Source organism: Vanellus vanellus (genome assembly GCF_965231255.1).
Source record: "Vanellus vanellus genome assembly, chromosome: 16".
In the NCBI taxonomy this organism is placed as follows: Eukaryota; Metazoa; Chordata; class Aves; order Charadriiformes; family Charadriidae; genus Vanellus; species Vanellus vanellus.
In genome coordinates, this window is record NC_138921.1 from 4,118,048 (window position 1) to 4,138,163 (window position 20,116).

At 47.1% G+C, this 20,116-nt stretch overlaps 1 protein-coding gene across 3 annotated transcripts in view; it reads right to left on the bottom strand.

Annotated features, from left to right (window-relative positions):
- Window positions 1-958: 958 nt before the first annotated feature.
- Window positions 959-20,116, bottom strand: part of TAOK3 (TAO kinase 3) — a 94,550-nt gene continuing 75,392 nt past the window's right edge. For 2 of the 3 annotated variants that reach the window (XM_082491388.1, XM_082491387.1), the window contains exons 6-13: window positions 18,487-18,621; window positions 10,061-10,297; window positions 9,213-9,341; window positions 8,051-8,254; window positions 5,050-5,289; window positions 3,855-4,067; window positions 2,747-2,929; window positions 961-2,627 (exon numbers count right to left, since the gene is read on the bottom strand). In XM_082491388.1, the coding sequence (XP_082347514.1) occupies window positions 2,466-2,627; window positions 2,747-2,929; window positions 3,855-4,067; window positions 5,050-5,289; window positions 8,051-8,254; window positions 9,213-9,341; window positions 10,061-10,297; window positions 18,487-18,621 (1,503 nt within the window). In that variant the 3' untranslated portion in view covers window positions 961-2,465. Of the gene's footprint in view, window positions 2,628-2,746; window positions 2,930-3,854; window positions 4,068-5,049; window positions 5,290-8,050; window positions 8,255-9,212; window positions 9,342-10,060; window positions 10,298-18,486; window positions 18,622-20,116 lie in introns of all 3 variants that reach the window. The other variant, XM_082491386.1, reaches the window with a different exon arrangement.

Genomic DNA, 20,116 nt, shown 5'->3' on the forward strand with positions numbered 1-20,116 from the left:
GATGGTGTGGTTGTCTTCTTGGGGGAAGAGGTGAGGGCTTACAGGAGCAGCTTGCTGTCAGTGGGTTCCTTTCCCTGCTCCTGGTGTAAAGAAGCTCAACCCTCCGACAGGAGCTCCCTGAAATGCTCCTTGCCTTGACACCCAGAGCCTAGGGATGAATCCCTTCTGTGCCTTGGCCAGCTCTTACCGAGCCTGATAGCCCCCTGCTGGCAGACTGGCCCCGGGCATCACCTGCCTGCTGCTCCCTGGAGACCCGCTTTCCTCTGCCCAGCAGGAGCCCACCCCGACAGCAGAGTTCGGCTCCTGTGAGAAGCACCACCAGCCTCACTGACCTGAAGCCACTTCCCAGCTAAGCCACAGGTTCCCAGTTGCATTCTCAGTTGCTTCCCCAGACCTCCACCAGCTCACAGTGAGGCCTGGTGGTGACTCCTAAACACTCAGGCCAGAAAATGAACCTTTGGTCCAGTCTGACATCTTAAAGAGGTTAAAAAAGATGAAGCCAATGTAATTGTACTACTTCATGGAACTTGAAGCCTTCCCCCTTTTTTTGTTAAACCATTTCCTTTCCTGGAGGTCTGCACCCAGGTGGTCTCAGAAAGGGGCATCAAATAACCTCAACATGCTGCAGCGAGGCCCTGTGAATCAGAGTGACTCTGGAACCGGGAATGGTGGTTTCTTCCCCCAAGGTAGTTTTTCAACCCAGCCATTAAAACGTTCAGGCATTCAAACAGGATCAAGGTTTTTTCAGGAAAACACCCCTGGCTGCTCAAGGCCAAGAGCCACAAGACTGAGTGCATCAGACAGGCAGAGCTGTGCTTTACCAAGCCGTACGTCACCATGATGAGCCGTCCTGGGGCTTCTCGGGCTGGAAGCAGGACAAAAACCGAGCCTAAAAAACCTCCACTGTCCGGGACACCGGTTTGGAACAGAGCCCCTGAGGTTGCTGCAGGCAGTGCAGCCCCAGGCTGAAGGACAGGTTTCAGGGACATCGCACCCCTTCCTGTGCCCACAAGAGGTGGGAGCAGAATGGGAACGGGTCACCCCCCTGTCCCCACCACCAGACCCTGCCAGGGACAGGCCACCAGCCGCTCCTCCCACAATGAGACAGCGAGGCATTGTGATGAACACTTTTATTTACAAATATAATTAAAAGCTCTGACAGTTATTCATGCTCTTCCTTGGAACCTGAAAAATGTTTTTGTTGTTTTGTTGTTTTTTTTTTTTTTTTTTTAAAGTGCATGCAAAAGAAGTAAAGCCTTTTTTTTTTATCTTTTTATTGTAAGAAAATACACAGTTTGAAAGTGTGAATAATGCAATATTTATGACCAAGATCATGGGGTTGGGGGTGGACTTGGGGGAGGAACAAAACAAACCAAAAAAAAAAGAAAAAGAGAAAGAAATAAAAAAAAAGGAAAAGAAAAACAAAAAAAAAGGGCTAGGGATGATCTGACAGAGAGTGTTGAACTCCGGGTACCAAACCGGAGAGTGGGCAGGGTGGCTGGGAGCAGCAGGGAGGGGGGGGCGGAAAGAAGTAAAAAAATTTTTGATCAGAGAAACAGTTAAAATACAATATGAAAATAAGTAAAAGCTCTCCTTAAATTCCTTCTATACACAAAATACACGATTTGACAAAGCCCAATTTGTGCTACCGGGATCCTGTGGGCTCATTTAAGTGTATTCACATTCTCTGCGACAGCAGAAAATGATTATGATACAATCAAGAATACGCCGAGGGCCGAGGGCTCGTCCCCGCCGGGCCTGGCATGGTTCTTCTAAAAATCACCAGATCTTTGCCCCGCCCCGCCCCACCCCCAAAAAAGTAATAATATGTCACCACTGATATGTACATCACGATTAAGGTTTTTTTTTTCTTTTTTTTCTGTAAAATGTATCAAATTTCTCAATCTTTAATAAAATTTTTTTATTATTATTATTTAATTATTCCTGATGAATAAATACCAAAAAAATAAAAATAAAATAAAATTATGCAGCAGCTAGTTAAGGTAAGGCTGCGGATTTAGTCTCTCTCCCCCTGGGTTTGTATATATCATTTGATTATTATTATTATTTTTTGCTTGTACTTTCATTGATTGGTGGTAAAAATGAGTGATTGCTCAAAAGCAACATACATCCACTTTTTTTTTTTCTCCATTAAAATTGTCTCCAAAGTTTTCACTGAAACATTTTTAATCATCGCACAGAGACATCAATACTGTGACATACTATGGAAAAGACCGCCGGGAGCTGTCCTGCACCGGGACGTGACACGGGGGAAAGGGGGCCCCTGATGGAGTAAGAATATACAGGCACTAGTCCGACACGATGTCAGTAAGAGAGACAGAAAGAGAGAGAGCACGCCCGTTAACATGGGGAATGTTGGTTTTGCAAGTTTTATCATTCTTTTGTTTGCTTTTTGTCTTTTTTTTTTTTGTTTGTTTGTTTTTAAATGGCAAAGAAATTTAATCTCATCTATAGTCCTCCTTGGGATATTCTAACGTGACCAAATTCCCAAAGCCCATTCGCAAGCTCTCCATGTCAAACGTTTCGATCTCTCGCTCCTGCCTTTCCAACAGAAACTTTATCCTCTCGCTGCGCTCCTTCTGCAGGGCGGCTAGCTCCTCTTCGATCTGAAAGAAGCGCAGTCAGCAGAGCACAACCGCCCCGGCTACAGCAGCTCCCGACGCACGGTGCTGACCCCGCGCCGAGATCCGACACGGGTAACCCCAGCAGCGCACCCGAAACGTACCTTTTGTTCAAGGTGCGCCCTGCGCAGCGACACCCGTTGCTCCAGCTTCTGGAGCTCCCTTTCGTGCTGTGCTTCTGTCTGCATCTTAATTTTGCTCTGGTACGCGTTGAGCAGCTCCATCTCCTGCTGGAGTTGCAGTCTCAGGGCTTGGCATTCCGCTTCTTGGGCCTCATCCAGCCGCAGCTGTAAGACCATGGGGAAAAGAACATTCAAACCTCCACTAGTGACTCCTCTGCTCCAACACCATTGACACGCCACTCTTCCTTCACAAAGCCGGGCAACCTCTGGTGTTGGTGGCAGAAGGGGAAAGCAGGAAGGGCTTCATAAACAGCTGCTTCCCCACTCACATGGAGGCAGGAGCCTCAGCCAAGATCCAGTTCTAAAAGCCCGGCACGTGAGGGGCAGCGGGGAGAGGATGCGTGTGCTGCAGGATGCTTGTTACAAGAGGGGAAGCGCCATCCGATCCATTATTGAAATAAGTTGTTATAAACTCTTTGAGCGGGTCCAGAGGAGGCCACAAAGATGATGAGAGGGCTGGAGCACCTCTCCTACGAGGACAGGCTGAGAGAGTTGGGGTTGTTCAGCCTGGACAAGAGAAGGCTCTGGGGAGACCTTATAGCAGCCTTCCAGTATCTGAAGGCAGCCTACAAGAAAGCTGGAGAGGGACTTTTTACAAGGGCACGTAGTGATAGAATGAGGGGCAATGGCTTCAAACTGGAAGAAGGTAGGTTTAGATTAGATATTAGGAAGAAATTCTTTCCTGTGAAGGTGGTGAGGCACTGGCTCAGGTTGCCCAGAGAAGCTGTGGCTGTCTCATTCCTGGAGGTGTTCAAGGCCAGGTTGGACGGGGCTTGGAGCAAGCTGGGCTGGTGGGAGGTGTCCCTGTCCAGGGCAGGGGAGTTGGAACTCAATGATCTTCAAGGTCCCTTCCAACCTAAACCATTCTATGATTCTATGAAACACAACCACATGGCTCACCATCCAGCCGGTAGGACAGGAAGAACCCAGCGTGCTGCGAGGACTGATGGCCTGACTGTGCCCCACTGCCACACTCCTCGGCGAGGGAACCCCCCACCCAGGGTCAGGAGGTGCCGGACGCTACACCTACCGCTTGTGAGGCCATCATCTCGTTGATGCTCTGCTCATACTGCTCTGCCAGGATGGCGAGCTTCCTCGTCTGCTCGTCCTTCAGACTCTTCAAAATTGTCTTGTGCTCACTCTTTGGAGTTACTTCCAGCTGGTGATTCTTCAGTGCTTTGTACTGCTTAGTTTGCACTTTGCATGTGTCCTGGAACTGCTTTTTGATCTGCATTTCCATAGCCTGCCAAGGAAGGAACGATGTGAAGAGCGCGAAGAGCTTTGGGAATGGAGAGGTTATAGTACATCCAAATGGGCAGGTTGGTGAGAGACAACCACAGTTCCCCTGTGTCCTGCGCTGTCTCCTGCCCCTGCTCCCCAGTGGGCAGGCTGTGCTCTGCACACACAGCAATCTAACGAGCAGCATCAGCTCGGGCCCTGCTTCAGCACTGACCACAGGCCCGGGCCAGGAATGGGATCTACTGAGCCCTCCTTAGCCCAGGGCATTTCCACCTCCTACCCCTGCTTCCTGCAGGTCACCCAGCCCCTCGCCCTGCCACCTGCCTCTCAAAACCGCTTGCTTTTTCAAGGCTTGCCATTTTGCTACCTCTCCAAGGCCTCCGTGCGCTGCCCCCCCCACCTCGACCATGGGCTACACAGAGACTGCAGATCTGAGAACTAGCGAGGGTGTGACAAAGTGCACAAAAGCAACGTGCCTATTTGGACATTCAGAGGGGGAACTGAAATCTCCCGCAGCTAGCAGCTCAGAGGTTTCTAATCAACCTGCAGCTGAACTGGGACAGAGCACAGAGCTCAGCACACCCATGTTCCCTCTCTCTGTCGACTCTGAAAGCGAGGAAGCATCACCCGACCCCTTTCCATATCAAGGTTTAGAGGCTGACGCCAGCAAGGGCCCAAAGGAAGCACAGCTTATCAGAAGCAAATTCTGTAATACTTCGTTAAGGACTAGCCCATTTGTACCCAGCAGCCTCAATTAGCATGGCACTTAAAAAAATCCTCAGTGAGCTCTTTGCTCAAATAGCCCACGACTTTCTTATACCAGAGCAGCCCAGCGCAAAGGAGAGGGATCCAAGGGAGAGTGCGCAGTGCTGGTGGAGAACGGTGGTTCTGCAGCACGGACGCTGCACGGAGGAGGCAGCAGGCACACAGAGCAGCCTGCCCGGCAGGACAGAAGCTGGAAGAGGAGGAAGGAAAGCTTCCAGCACCTTCAGGTTCTTTGGTTGCTGCCGGAGCTCCATGAAATGCTTCCTGTGCAGCTCCCGCTCTCGCCGCTTGTTGTATTCCAGCTGGTTCTCGAGCTCAGTCTGGTGCTGCAGCCGGATCAGGTCCATTCGCAGCTTCTGCAGTGTGTGCAGCTGCCTGTACTCCAGCTCACGCGTCGACTCGTCGTGCCGGATCAGCATGGCATGCTCCATTTCCTTCTGGGTCCGCTTCTTGTTTAACTCCTGCACAAGAAGATAGCAGAGCACAAGAAAAGAACTAAGGAGTGATTCTCATCAGACCCTGAGATGCTGCAGGGAGTTTGCGAGGCTGGGTGGTGTCCTAGTCACTCCTCCAGACAGCATCAAGGACTTCCACGTGCCACAGGGAAACACAAACCCACCATCACGACAGGAATGCTATCAAAGCAGCCACCTAGCATCCATCCATCCCGCTGTAACCTGCTCCTCTGGCAGCTCCTGGATCACCCAAGGAGTCTCCAGCAGGTGGCACTGGGACCACACGCGATCCCTCTGTGACCGCTGAGAATCGCTCAAGCCTTTAATAAACGGATCCTGGGGTGCTCAGACCTGGGGGGTGTGGGCTGGGGTGACTGACAGAATCGGGGGCTCTTATTTATCTGTTTTAAATGACCCTCAGCCCCTGCTAGACCCGGGGAGGTGAGGCTTCTTACATATCACTAATACTAGACTGACCAAAGCGGAGCTGAACAGCTCCAACACACCACATCAGGTAAGAAAAATAACTTAATCTGCCATTGTGTACAGGTGGGTTTTGGCCCAAGATGCAGGATGCTGTTTAAAATGAGGATACAGCCCAAACCTCACACAATTTTGCAATGTGCACAGCAGAGTTCCTGCATACGGTGGCCTGCGGGATAGGAAAACCTTCACTGAGTTACAAGCCAGGGAAGAGGCAGATACCGGATTCTCTCCCTGATTACTACTAATATTTCTGTCTCAAGGTATCAGCAACAACCTGTGGAGCATGGAGCTAAATCCGGCTCAGTCAAGCAGCGATTACAGCTGTACCCCTTGCTGATATTTGGTGACCTTCACAGATGGGCTGCTGGTACGTCTCGGTTTCAGCTCGCGGGTTTACAAACTCATCGCTGTGCTTCATGCTAGACTAAGACAGGCGCAGCGGGGGCTGCCTTGCGCTAAGCACAGTGCCCCACACAGGGAGGACCCAGCAGTGGCTCAGTCTAACGAGTTTCTGCAGCAGAAGCAAAACCAAATCTAATTATTCTGAGTTGTTGCTTACACCTTGTAATCCTGTTGTAATTCTCAACATCAGCACCTGCGAACGGGCACTTCAGCCCCTTTGGCTGTTGCAACTGCGACAGGTTTAAGGTATAGGAGGACGGGGAAGGAAACAGGGCCAGGCCTTGTCTCTGCATTCTTGGCTGTGAGGATGCTGCACACGTTTACATTTAAGCAAAACTTGCACCTTGACAGCCAAGATGAAAAATTAGATCTACTGGTGTGCAGAAGTCATCTCCCACTTGCGCAAAGGCGGTAGCACACTGAACAGGCAGCGCGGCAGCCCATGCAGTCAGCTGTGGCATTCATGCCTTCATCTTGGGACAGGACAGCCAGCTGCTCTCCTGCCCGTTCCACACCCGATTTCAGTTCACACGGTGCAAGCAAACAGAGGCAATCCACTTCCCTCAAACACCTTCCCACTTGCACATGAAGAACCTTGGTGGTTACTTAAAATAGCAAGAACACCACCCCACCCCCCCCCCCCCCCATCCCCCTTTTTGAAAGTGTTATTTACTTCAGGTGTCTGATCCAGTGAATTTGAACCGGTTAGCAGGGATGTTACTTTCAGGACATAAACACTTGGATCATTCTGAAAATGAGGTCCCTGAAGAGCTTAAACACAGGAGCCGAGAGGAATGTTTCCTGGTTAAAATACCATGCTAGGTAACTGAATTCTGTTCTCATCCCTGCCACAGAGGTTATATGCTGTGATAAGGGTGTCCAAATCTTATCTTTCAGTCATTTCAGGGGGTCCAAGTTGAGATGTCTGGATGTGACCCACAAAGCGGCTGAGCGGCTCCAGGCATAGCTGAAGTCAAGGGCAGCAAAGCTCCAAATGGGTGAAATACAGGGCAGTGTTAAGTATGACAGAAAATCTGATGGTAGCAGACTAAGTATGTGATTATTAGAAATTTTTGACCACTCACTCACTCTCGGCCTCTTTACTAAAATACCTTCTCATCTTATAGTCTTTATCCAAAAATACAATTAATGAAGAATTCAGATAATATAGTCACAACCACAGAAAAATCTACAACTAATAGTTCTTCCTCCAAAGCGGTATTTGACTACAGGCAGCCTGTAAGGCAAGGGTTAACAACTAATGAGGAAAAGCAAGATGTTGAGTAGTTTCTCATTAACGAAGTATCGCCCATTCTGTGCTCTAATTTGAACAGAGCCCAATGGGAAAGCAACATCTGATTATTTGTAGACAACCAGACTGCAGACACAAGAGAGGGCTGAATTTTTGGTATTGCTTACATTTGTAGCATTTCATTCTGCAACCTTAATATTGTTCTTTTAAGGTTAATTACACATATTTTTCAACAGTGTGTAGAACTCCTCGCAGGATGCCCTTTCAGCCATCCCACAGGTGGCCCTAGCGCTCAACGTGGCACAAACTGTCGTGTGCTGCAAAAGAAGTCCAACAGCATCCCCCAAACGTAATGCCCAGGAGCTCAGATGAAGCACCAGACCCCAAACGGGTGGCCCACATAATGTTTCTGTCTGCAAGTCAACAATGCTACCCCTCCTCAGTTAATAAAAGCATCCACATCTGTGTGGAAAATTACTTCCCAAAACACGTTTCCTGCAGTTTTCTCAGTTCTGTTTAGCAACTGGAAACAGGAAGATCTAATGTCAGTCAGTCTAACTCTTTTTAGGGACATGAAGCTAAAACAATTAAAGACACGCTTGGGAAAGGAAGTGAAGAGTGCCATACCTCCCGAATGTTCTGCTGCTCCATCTCGTGCCTCTTGATCATCGTTTTTCTCTTGAAGGAACGGCAGTTTTTGTCATAGTAGAGTCTCTGCTGGCTGAGAAGATGGGCCTCCTCTTCAGCCTGTGTGTGCTGCAGGTTCTCTTTATGTTTGGATATTCTTTCTTGCTTCTCTTTCTTCGGCGTGCTGTGGTCCTCATTCATTTCCTGCATGCATACAAGGTCAAAACAAGACTTCCCTTAGGATCACAGTGACACAGGACTCGGGAGGACCTCCAGTCATTGGCTACTCCTCTGCCCTTCAGTCCACGAAAGGACACCAAAATCTTGACTACGACACTAGGTACCAGCAGAGCCAGACTCGTCACCAGGCCATGCCCAGCCATACTGCCTCTAGAGTTGTACTGTGACCCACCAAGAGGAGGAGTGGCCATTAAACACAAACATCTCAGGGGCTGAACAGTGCAGCAGTGAGAAGACAGTAACACACCACTGCAGGGGAGGCTCTATCTGTCCAGGAAAGAGAATCAGTCAAACCCCTCGGCTCCCTTCCCAGCTCCGCACCCGTTTTACAACGGAGTCCGGATTGGACTCAAGTTTTATTTCAACAGGACTCATGCTCAATTCTCTATTGAATTGGATCCCTAACACGGCTCCTTCCTATTCATTTTCTTACCCCCACATTCTTAACAGCAAATGATTCTGCGATGCGGTGGGGAAGCTGTACGTAAGTCATGCAATTTGAGATAGATAAGCTGTATACTAAGTTACTACTTTTTCTAATTCATATAAGCGATCACAGGGCTTTTAGGCAAGTGACACCTAAATGGCTGCTCTGATTACTTACAGCTTCAGCAAAAAAACCTACATGAGGAAAAAGGGGAAGAAGAATTCTCTGTGAAGTCCCATTTTCCCTCATGACACTTGGTTTCAAAGATTCTGCTCTACAGCAAATTGTGAAGACACCTCTGGCACCCTTAGAGATTATTCTAGAAATGCTGACAGGTGCTCCCAGTTCCTGAAAGTTTACTTGCTGAGAATCTAAATTTGCTTCCAAGCATGACAGTATCCCTTAAACCCCTGGGCTGGCCCAGGTTTATCAAAACGAAAGTCTAGTTCGTGTTCATTCCACACCCCTTCAGCCCTGAAAATGATGGTTTCTTGCCTCTTTAATCTTTTCCTTGCAAAGCTTGTATTGTTTCTTCTGACTTTCTAAAAAGGTCGCCAGGTCTTTCTTTTGCTGAGCCAAAATCTGTTGCTGGAATTTCTTTTCATCTGCTGCAGCTGCCTTTGCCTGCAAGGCACAGAGAGGAGAAAAAAGAAAAGAAAAAAAGACAACCAAAGGGTGAGGAAGCAGGTACCGAATCCAGCACAAATCAGCCTTCTGTTGCACCTTTTTTGGTCTGTCATTCTCCCATCACTGTGCTAGACAAAGCCATGAGTATTCAGTCACATGAAAGCTGCTTGCACAAAAAACCCCCAGATGCCCACATACATTAAAGAACTTCCTCATGCTTCTTACCTCTCCACCAAAAACACCTCAGAGGGTAAAATCCCACTAGTTTACTGTATGGGTTAACATGTTGATTTTTAACCAGAGGGAGTGACAGCAGCAAGCTTTGTCACTGCCTCAGCCATGAGGTAGAAGGTCTCCACAGAGTTTGTCCATCTCTTTCAGTTGGCTGCCAGTAGCGACAGTACTGATCAGCACCAATGAAGTGCCCATCATAGAATGGTTTAGGTTGGAAGGGACCTTGAAGATCGAGTTCCAACCCCCCTTCCATAGGCAGGGACACCTCCCACTAGACCAGGTTGCTCAAAGCCCCAGAAGGCCGACTTGTAGCTGTGAAGCTATTTCACAAAACTGTCCAGGGCAGCTCCAGACAGTTACCACACAGTGCGCATAAAACCCATGTTCTTAAGCAGCGCATCCACAGCCTTCTCCTAGAGATCTGGTGCGCACCTCTCCCTCCAGTCTACTCGTACAGCTAGGGAGCTCATGACTCTACTCACCTCTTTCTCCATCACAGCCACTTGCTTCTTGGCCAGCTTCTCCAGCTCAATGGACGAGTTGTTGGCATGTGTCTCCACCTCCTTCTGCAGCTTGAGGCGGTGCTCGTCCATCTCGGCCTTCAACTTGTTTTCCAGGGCGATCAGCTGCTTCTGGTGCTGGCGCCGCATCCGCTTATATCCTGACATCTGTTCCCGCAACTCGTTCTCCTGCTCATGCTCATGGATCTGTCTTGTAACCTGATGTCAGGAAAAGGGGAAGAAGTGCTACATGGCCTTCTTCACAGACAACCTGTCTTCATATTAGCTGCTTACCTGTAAACCAGACCCCGCTTTGCTGTACTCCGAGAAATCAACTTTCAGGGAATGCTATTCCAGGTCTCAGAGAGTGCTGTTACTTAATATCACAAACCAGGCCACAAGATTTCTCCCTCCTGATTCCCCTCCCCATCTTTAATGAGCATTCTATGTGCATTTTCAGTGACACGGCAGAAAAATGTCATGTTATGAATAACGGAGACAGCAGGTTACTTTTGGAAACAAAGGTGGCTGCTTTACAACCTTCTTCAGACACAGGACTCAAACAGTGAGGGTGACATGGACTCACAAGACGGCATCCATTTTAAGAAAGCCCACAACCCACCCATCCTTTCTGTCCTCCCCAAGTCACCACAGTTCCCCTTCAGTCCCTCAATACCTGTTTTCTGCAATGTGTAGCCTCCTTCAAAATTTCGTCTTAAAATTCAAGAGGATGTCAGACTGAGCTCATTCGCTACTGGAACTGAAAGTTTTCTAACAAGGCAACACTGTTCTGGAACTGTGTGCTCTTAACAAGATTGATCAGATGGTCTAAGCAGATTTTAAATCCTGCTCAGCTGAAACAAACTCAAGTTCCACATTCATTTCCATGCCTAAGTGCATCCATGAGAAAGGAAGAAAAAACTCCAGTAAAGCGTGCCAAAATTTGCAGAAGGAAATGCAAACGGTAATGCTTCCATTTCAAAAGAGAAAAGTGTCCAAGACTGGTTGTGTTTGGTTTTTTTTGGTTTTTTTTTTTTTTTTTTTTTTATACAGTCCCAGGAACTTCACATATAAAGTTCTGCTGATATTCTATTATAGACCTAAGAGCCAAAAGCTGGAGCGTTTCCTACATGTGTAGAGCTGCCATCCCTGATTCTGTTCAAGGGGACCTCTCCCTTTCACACTTAACAAGTAGGAAGCAAAGAGCTCAGCCCGTTGAAGGTGACCACTGAAGCTTTATGAACCAACAGCCCTTCCTGCAGTCTGCAAGAGCCCAGCCTCCTGACGAATTTCTCCACAGCAGTCAAGAGAAAGAACTGGCACCTACTACAGTACTGCTGCCATTCGAAGGCTATTTTGCAGAGATCTTCAAAGTAAGTTCAGATGTAGGATGGGATGCACCCACAGACTTAAGAAGGTTCCAGATCAACAGAAGAAGAGCAGCTGCTTTACCAAGCAGCAAAGCAAGCCCACTTGCTGGCAGCCCTGTGCTTAAGGACCGGTAGCTGACAGGAAGCAGTGATCAAGTCACGGCTCCAACATCAACAAGTTTAACAACACAACTGATGCGTCACCCAAGGCAGACAGCATGCTGCCACCTGTCTCAGCCTAAATGACTCCCAACACTTGGGAGGGGTGTGAAGAGGAGGTTAGGCCTTCCAAAGCCTTCACCTTGAAATAGATTAATGACAATTTACAGTAAACAGTTACTAACTGAGGAAATTATAGCCAGAGTCACAGAACAGAAACAAGACATGAAAGGATGAAGCTACTCAAGTGGACAGCCTCTGTTTCTCCTCCATCCTGTCCAAAGACAACCTCAGAGAGAAAACAAAACATCTAATTGCCAAGAAAACAAAGAACTAGACTGACTACAGCACTGTGTCAGACTCCATTACCAGGAAGCGATGATGGTGGGTTCACCACATTAGTGAAGTCAAACATCAGCTACGAGGCAAGTGATGATGCATAAATCACATCCTCCTTGTATAAGGCATTTTGGGAGGTTATTTTGAAGTTGACTAGATGAAATGTACACTTACACCTCAGAAATCAGTGTAACATAGCAGTCTTCAAATGCTTGAGACTAGATAAGGAAACAGACCCAAGCCAGGGACCAGGAATGGGTGAGACTGTAGAAATGACTACAGAAACACAAACGCAGTATTAGCCCCGTGTATTGCTACAGTTCAAAGGGCCTGGTGGGTTTTTTTGTTTTGTTTAAAGTGTAACAGTGACAGCTATACTTTCCAGAAGTCAGTAAGCACTTGTAGGAACTCACACATTTCAGTCAAGCTCAGCAAGAATAAGACCTCTGACAGAAGCTCCCAAGTAATGAAAATTTCTCTGAGAAGGCACCCAAGTTAGTTATAAGAGACAGATGTTAAGTAAGACAAGCAAAACCCCAACATTTCACATATGCCATTTACTATGCTAAATGACATATGACTTGCAGAGAACAGACTTGGTCAGGGACTTGCAGAGGCATGGAGATACGGTAACTACCATGCAGCAGTACCAGATCTTCCTGGATGTTCTATTTTTGAGGCCCGGCCTTTTTGTGAACAGTGGGACGTTCTGCATGGCACACTCCGTTCCGAGAAGTTGGCAGAACAAAGCAAACAGCAAGAGTATAAGAAAAAACAGATCTAAGAATCCACCAGCAACTTTGCCAGTCTCCCCTTTGGTCTAATCTCTTGGTTTATTTACAGCAAAAATCATTAAACCTTTATCCTTATTTTTTGCTGCTCCTCTGCATCCCATTTTGGGTTTTGCTCAGCTTGTCTCTACCAGGACAAGAATTCCATCTTTGAAAGATTTCATATTTGGCCTGGGATATTTCCGCCCCCCAATAGGATGAAATGACTATTACAACACTAACTAAGTCTTCCAGTCACAGAAGAAGATGAGACGTTAAGAAGTCAGAGGAAAACAAAATAAGCATTTCATTCCTCAAGACGAGAGAAGAAGAATGGTAGACTTGGTGGACATATTGTAGATTTAATGTCTGCATGCTCATGCTAAAGACCTAAATTATCACCATAATCTCTAATCAAGACCAAGACTCTTCAGAACTCCATCTTCAAAGACAAGGTCTCCAAATGGTGATCTCTGAGCATGGATGAAATTGGAAGAAATTAACATTAGTTACTGGATAGGACCAGTTCAGTACCAGAGAAGTACTTCAGACTAAGCATGTCAATACATGAATGAATGAAGGATTATGGTTTTAAAAATGAAGCCCCTAATGAATGTACAGCTTAAGTGACCATTTAAAAAAAAGAATCTGGGGAAGTTCCAGTAATCACCTCTCTGGTGTTTTTAGACAAAGGCACTTGGAACTTTACAAAAGTATTTCACAAACATAATCCCATAGATTACAATGGGAAAAAAGATGACAACTGAATTGGTCATTGCAAAATTAGTTCTCCACATAACCAGAAAATAGCAGGATCCTTTAAAGCAGAAAACTGCAGTTTTCTGAAGCTCTATCTGCAGCACGCAATAATCAATCAGGTCATTAGCAGAACCAAAAAAACTGTATAAAACGGAACAGCTTTTGTTAAACTATGGCATTTTCTCAGTTTCTTATCTCTCTGTATCTTTGGCACATACAGAACTGAGAAGAGAGATGCTTTTTCCAACCTACTCCCACAGGCAGGTGACTTGCCATAAAAATCCAAACTTTCTCCCTTTCACCCCTCCAAGATTTTTGCTTTACGTAAGGAAGTTGGGCTCACAAATTCTCTTCCAACCCAGCAGCTCTTTAGAGTTCCCATTTCTACATTGTTTAACCAAGATAGCAAACACTGTCCTCCTAAAGGACAGTTATTCTCACCTCTCGATAACCAAACAAAATACTGAGCCACTCTTTGCTGGAGAAGGCAGGGTACTGAGTAAGAGACTGTCAGCAGCCTTTCAGAGCAAGAGAAGAACTCTGAGATGAGAAAGAACAAGATAAGTGGTTTTAGAGCAAAGACCTACAAAGGCAGCAGCCAGATAAGTCTCCATTAGGAGAAACTCAATCATCTGGAATAAAATGTCACTGCTCCAGCAGAAGAGGGTGCAGGAGAACAGCCATCGTGTAAACATACCTAGATTTGGAGTCAGACTGCCCTGGTGTCATTTTGATGGCCACGTCCAGAGGCGCCCACTCCCACGTACCTAGACATTTGGCTTTGCAGACCCAGGATGAGATCACATAATTCTTTTGCTGGCATTTGGGTTTTAAAGAGAATGCCAACACCTTCGATAGAGTCCACACTGTCTGATCTTTCTATGAAATATAAACTATTAGATCATTTAATTTGAAAACTGTAAAAGCAGCTACAGAGGAAATGCATGAGGCAGTGGGGAATTAAGGGTCAAGCAGGAAAGACATCCACAAATGCAGATCAAGGCATTTCTGCACATTAGAACACACCTTTCACTTGAAAATGTTGATAGGTGTGTCTTATCAACATGCAGAACCTCTACCCTTCTTTTCAAACACAGCTTTCTGAGCTTCAAGGCTTAGAGTTCTAGTTGTAACTTTTAACTGATGGATCACTGGCAGTCTGCAAAATAATATGGAGATGTAGTAGGTACCTGATCTCCATTTCAGATAGTACCTTTCACTGCAACAGCAGAAATACGCAGGGTATTTTCCACCACTGTTCCAAGTGAGTGATGGTTCCTGTTGCCACAAGTGTCGTGCAAAAAAATAAAAGGGTGTGTGTGTGGTGTAGGTCTACACAATGAGCAAAAAGCAAAGCACTCCAGGAAAGAGCGACTATTAAAACTCTTGCTTGAATTATGACAAAAGGTACGCTCCTTCAGCTTTCTTATTCACATTTGCTCATTTTTTCACTATTTTTTTTAACCTGGGTGATATCAAAGCATCACTGAAAGACTAGAAAGTTATATTCACAACCTGTTTATTGTGGTTAGCCCATTTCACTATTTTATCTGGAAGCCTGTCCAGTTTCCTTCTTGTTCACGTGAAGCTTTTGCAGAGCAACAGTGCAGGGGAATCACACTTAAAACCACTGGGACATCGGAAGTGTAGAGCCCTCTAATGTAGTTCTGTCCGTAACCCCTACACTTGCTGAAACTACTTGAGCTTGTTTTTGGAAAGAGACCCAACTTCCAAGTTGCGAGCATCCTTTAGGAAATGCCAGTCTTTTCTCCACCTGCAATAACCTGATCTAAGGGTGAATAACAAGGACTTGAGGGCCCAAGACCCTGGACTCCACCAGCAGGAACAGCTGTCAAGCACCATGCACAGCCCCTGGCCCCCAGACTCGGTGCTTTTCCTCTCTAACGCTGCCCTCCTCTCATCTTGAGGGGGGCTGATATTCAGCAAATCCCACAAGAAGTTTTTACACCCAAATAGCACCCTATATTATTGAATTTAGGGTCAGGCCTCCCTTTTTCTGATTCTCTGTGATACAGGCCACCTGATGCTCTCAACTGCATAACCTTTCTGTGCCCAGCTGCTGAGAAACCAACTGATGGCCAGCAGCAGCGCTGGGGGGAGCCATCAAAGCATGTTGGTTTGCTTAGTTTTTAACGCTGTGGGATCTCGAGCACCCATTCACACAGGATTCATTCTTTTAAGATACCACTGAAAGAGGAAATTAACACAGAGAGATGAATAAAGTTTAAATTTCTGGTCTCACACTATCAACTTCAGACATGTTTAGGTCATTGTCCCCATATTAGATATGTGGCTGACCTTGCTCTCCTCACAGATATTTAAGCAGGAGAGGCATAAGAGAAGTTTTCCCTTGGCCAGAAGTGCAGCAGCGTTCAGCGCCACTACCCACTGACATCATCCTGCCACCGAGCGGTGATCGAATGCACAGAGATAAAAAAGTGTGCTGGCAGCCACGCTGGCACTTCAAACCCAAGCACGTACGCCCGTGTTCTTCATGTTCTGTGCGATAGGTTTCAACTTAGCATTTTTATTTCTAGATCTCCATTTTGGAACATGAACAGGTAGAAATGAAAGATTGTTAAAGGGAAAGCCCATCACAAGGTTATCGGAAATGAAATTAAGTATTTCTGTTGTAGACACAGGGAAACTTCTCCCCCACCACATAACCTCAGAACCTAAGGACACAGTAACACCTACTATAGTACCAAGGTGGTGCTTTGGGAACTTCCCTGTACACTGGGAAGGGGATACCTGTGCATATGATGGTGACAACAAAGCTTTTCCGTGATACATACTACCACGTGCTTTTCCAAAGGGCTGCTGGCTAACATAGCGAGCTAACTGGTGGGACTTCCTTCTCCCCCAAAAGACACTATGCTGTGCATGTACTGCTCACCCTAAGCGCACACTCTAAACCCTCACAGCATGAGCCCAGACATGCTCTGTATCAGACCACGTTCCACAGAAAAACAAAAAAAAGTAGTTGTCCAAAAAGCCTACCACCTAGTATTAATTTTATCTTTATCATCATTTGGTCACTGAAGCAGAGAGACTTAGCAAATCCAAGTGTCTAAGGAATTAGACAGAGTCCCAGCCCCACAGGAGGCTGCCCCAGGATTTAGGAGTGACCTTGGGACATTAGCTGTCTTCCCCAGAGCTTAGAGGCCTGGGAAGACCTCACAGTCCATACCTTTACAGCAACATCTTTCATCAGCTCCCAAGGCAGACTTGCCACGACAATACCTTCAAGCCACCCAAGCAGCCCTGGGATGACATATTCAAGGAAGACAGGAGTTATGGACTCTGCTGCTGAAGGCAGGACAGAAAGTACAACAGCTTTCCACAGGGATTAAGAGAATATGAACATATTCAACACATGTATCTATTTATCAATCAAATTGTACATATGTTTGGAGTATGATTCTTGAGCCGTTCATCATTTCTTCCCTCCAGCCAACCTAACTGGATCCTACTTTTATTTGCTCAGTGCAGGCAATAGTGTTGGCACTATACTGGGTGCATGCACACACACAAGAAAAATTCACAAGGCAGAGGGTCTCCAGGAGACCGGAGATCCTGACTGTGTTAGGTGTGCTGCATGAAATCCTCTAATGAACACATTTCTAGGTCACTCTTTAAATTGGAGGGGAAGAGGGAGGGAAGGGGGACCAGGGGACGCTGGCCTGGGGAGCACTCAGGGTATGGCTACCCAGAAGTACACCTGCAAAAGATGGAACTCGGATGCTCCCCTCAAATCTCAGCCCACAAAGCATCTGGCCAGAAGTCTGAATGCCACAGCATCATTTTAGATTTTAAACATCAGCATTTTAGATTTTAACAGCAGCAGCAACCGCCACACAGAAAAATTTTGGCTGCCGGAGCTGCTGCTGCTGCTTTTTCCCTCCACTCACAACCTTTAGCTGTGGTCACACACACGCACATACTCTGTCTTGTGCATGTAGAAACGGGAAGCGATTTGGAGGCTGAAGAAATGGTGGTACAGAAGGAAAAAACCCACCGTTCAGGCAGGGTGAAACAAGAAGGGGAGGGCTCACTGGTGTAATTTCGGGGTTGGTCTAGGATGATGTCATAGCACTGAGCAAGTGCCATGGCCAAGCAGTGGGCACTTTCTAACACTCCCTGTCCATCTGACCTCTAATACCATCGGGCTGAAATATTGAAGACTACATTTATTTTAGCTTTAAAAGGCCATTTTTCACTCCTTTCCGTCAAAACCGTTGCTACTGACTGCAGCCTGTGCAGATGGGAGGTGGGGGAGGCGGCACGACAACTAACTCTTCCGGCACACACCCCTTTCCCTACTACAAAGGCATCCACAGCAATCACATTTGCAATAGTACAAATCTTGATGGATTCATCCCATCCCCCCTCCTCTTTGTAAGCCCACAGCCCGCCGTAAGCCCTCTCCGTTATCGCAACCCAGCAATCCTTCTGAGGGATTCAGCTGAAAAATGCAGTCACGGTACGGTTGCTCGAAATAAATGAATGAATGGAAAAAAAAACACCCAACAAAAAAACCCAACAAAAAAACAGGCAGCAGCTCAGCCGGGAAGCAGCAATCTTATTGTTTCAAATCCCACCTGCATCTCCATAGCATTTAAGCATATTTCACACGAGCACATATACACACTTTATGCACATGCAAATAAACGTATTAATGAAACAGATGGGTGGAAAAGGGAGGGGGTGGGGAGAAATCTGAGATTATATTAACTTCACCCAGCAAAGTGGCTTATTTCAGAAATGCTGGAAACATACACAGAAACTGAACATATTCGACATTTTACATCTCACAAACAGAGCTAAAATATCTTTCAGTGCAATATCTAGTTGCTATGCCAACACACACACACACACAAAATTAATTAGGGGGGAAAAAATATATATAAAAATAAATAAAATAATCCTGCTCCCTTTGCCGAGGGCGACGGGGAGAGGGGAGGTGGGGTGGGGTGGGGTGGCTGCTTACCAAAGATGCTGATTTGATTGTGGCAAAGCGCTCTCGGTTCCGGTAGTGGAGGGCCTGATTCTGCACTGACTGGGTAGGCCGCACCTCAGGCCTGCGATCCCTGTGGCCCACCTCATCCCTTATAAATACATGATCCTGCAGAAATGGATAAAAACAAGGAGAAAGTCCGGCTGCGCTCTTCCCGCGGCGGCTGCCTCTCTCTCACCCCGCTGGCTGCACAGGCGCCGCTGTAGGAGAGGCATAGTTCAGCTCGCTGCTAGCCCCGGCAGCTCCCACCGTACAAAATGAATAAGCAACACATTGCAGGCTGGGGTTCGGCGCGTCAGCTGATCGCCGGCGGGATGCCTTCTGAATCCCTGGCTGGGTGGTGGTTTGGGTTTGGTTGGTTTTTTTTTTTTTTTTTTTTTAAACCTCCGGTATTATATATGTGCGAAAAAAAGACAGGCTGGAAAGCATAAAGCGACGCGGAGCGATCGGACTCCTCGGAAAGGTCGGGTTCAAGCACTGCGACCGAGCAATCCCCTTAGAAACGTGATTTCCATGTCTAGCAAAGAGGATGCTGTTCCCTTTTAACACAAGAGCAACATTTTGCCTCATTCCCTTTGCCGAGCGGTTCGTCCTCGATCGGGTTTCTTTGTCTCCTGTTCGCTATCTGCTGGGGAGGACCCGCGTCCTGGCTAAAACCATGGCAGGCTGGAGAGGACCTGGAAAGCCTCCGTCACCACTCAGGGATCCTGCTTTCCAGTCATGATCCTGCACAGTTCTAGCACTTTCTCTCCACAGCCCACAAAGGATTATTTTATTTTTTTTTTTCTCCCCCCTTTTAAAGCAACAGCTCACAGGTTTTAGCACCAATGGTTCGTGGTGCAACTTCGCTCTTTCTCACTGTGCACCAGCAAAACGGCGCGGGCAAGTTTTCCAACGGGACAAAGCTCTCAGCAAGCATATAGAGGAGAGACCCGAATCGGAAAAGTTGGTGAAAAACGCTGCCACGATCTCACTAATTGAGATGGTGACGGCCACAAGTCAGTGCATCCGCAGGCTACGCCTTCAGGACAGCGCAGGCTTTGGACACTGGGCACGTCCACGCAACCTGCCCAGCAGCGCGGGCTCCACAGGGCAGCAGTGATGGCAGCCAGAGCCGGCACATCTACCACAGCTTCGCTGCTCCCATCCTCGAGTTCCAGCTCCTAAAAAACCTCGAAGGAAAACTGAGATTCTCCCTGAATTAAATCAAGTTTCCAACTGTCGGGGTGCAAAATAAAGGCTACAAGCACCTATGCCAAAAGGCAAACAGAAGACGCCAACCCTTGCAGAGACGGGCTGCCTCCGTGCACCGGGTGTTTGCAGGCGAGCAGAAGCAGCTTTGCCACCCTGCTGTGCCGGAGCAGACACCAGTGAGGTCAGAAAGCCCTGTAGTGAGAAACCAGCTGATACGGCGTAGCATCTCCACCACGACACTGCTGTCGTACTGATGCTCCATTCCCACTCTGCAGACACTTGTTTCCCTCTCTGCTGTTCTCCATTTCTAGCTGCTTCTAGTCTGGACCCACACACATTCAAGCCACTTTCAATATGATTCTGTAAACGATTTCAAGCAAAAGCCGAACAGGTACAAAAATGCTGATAT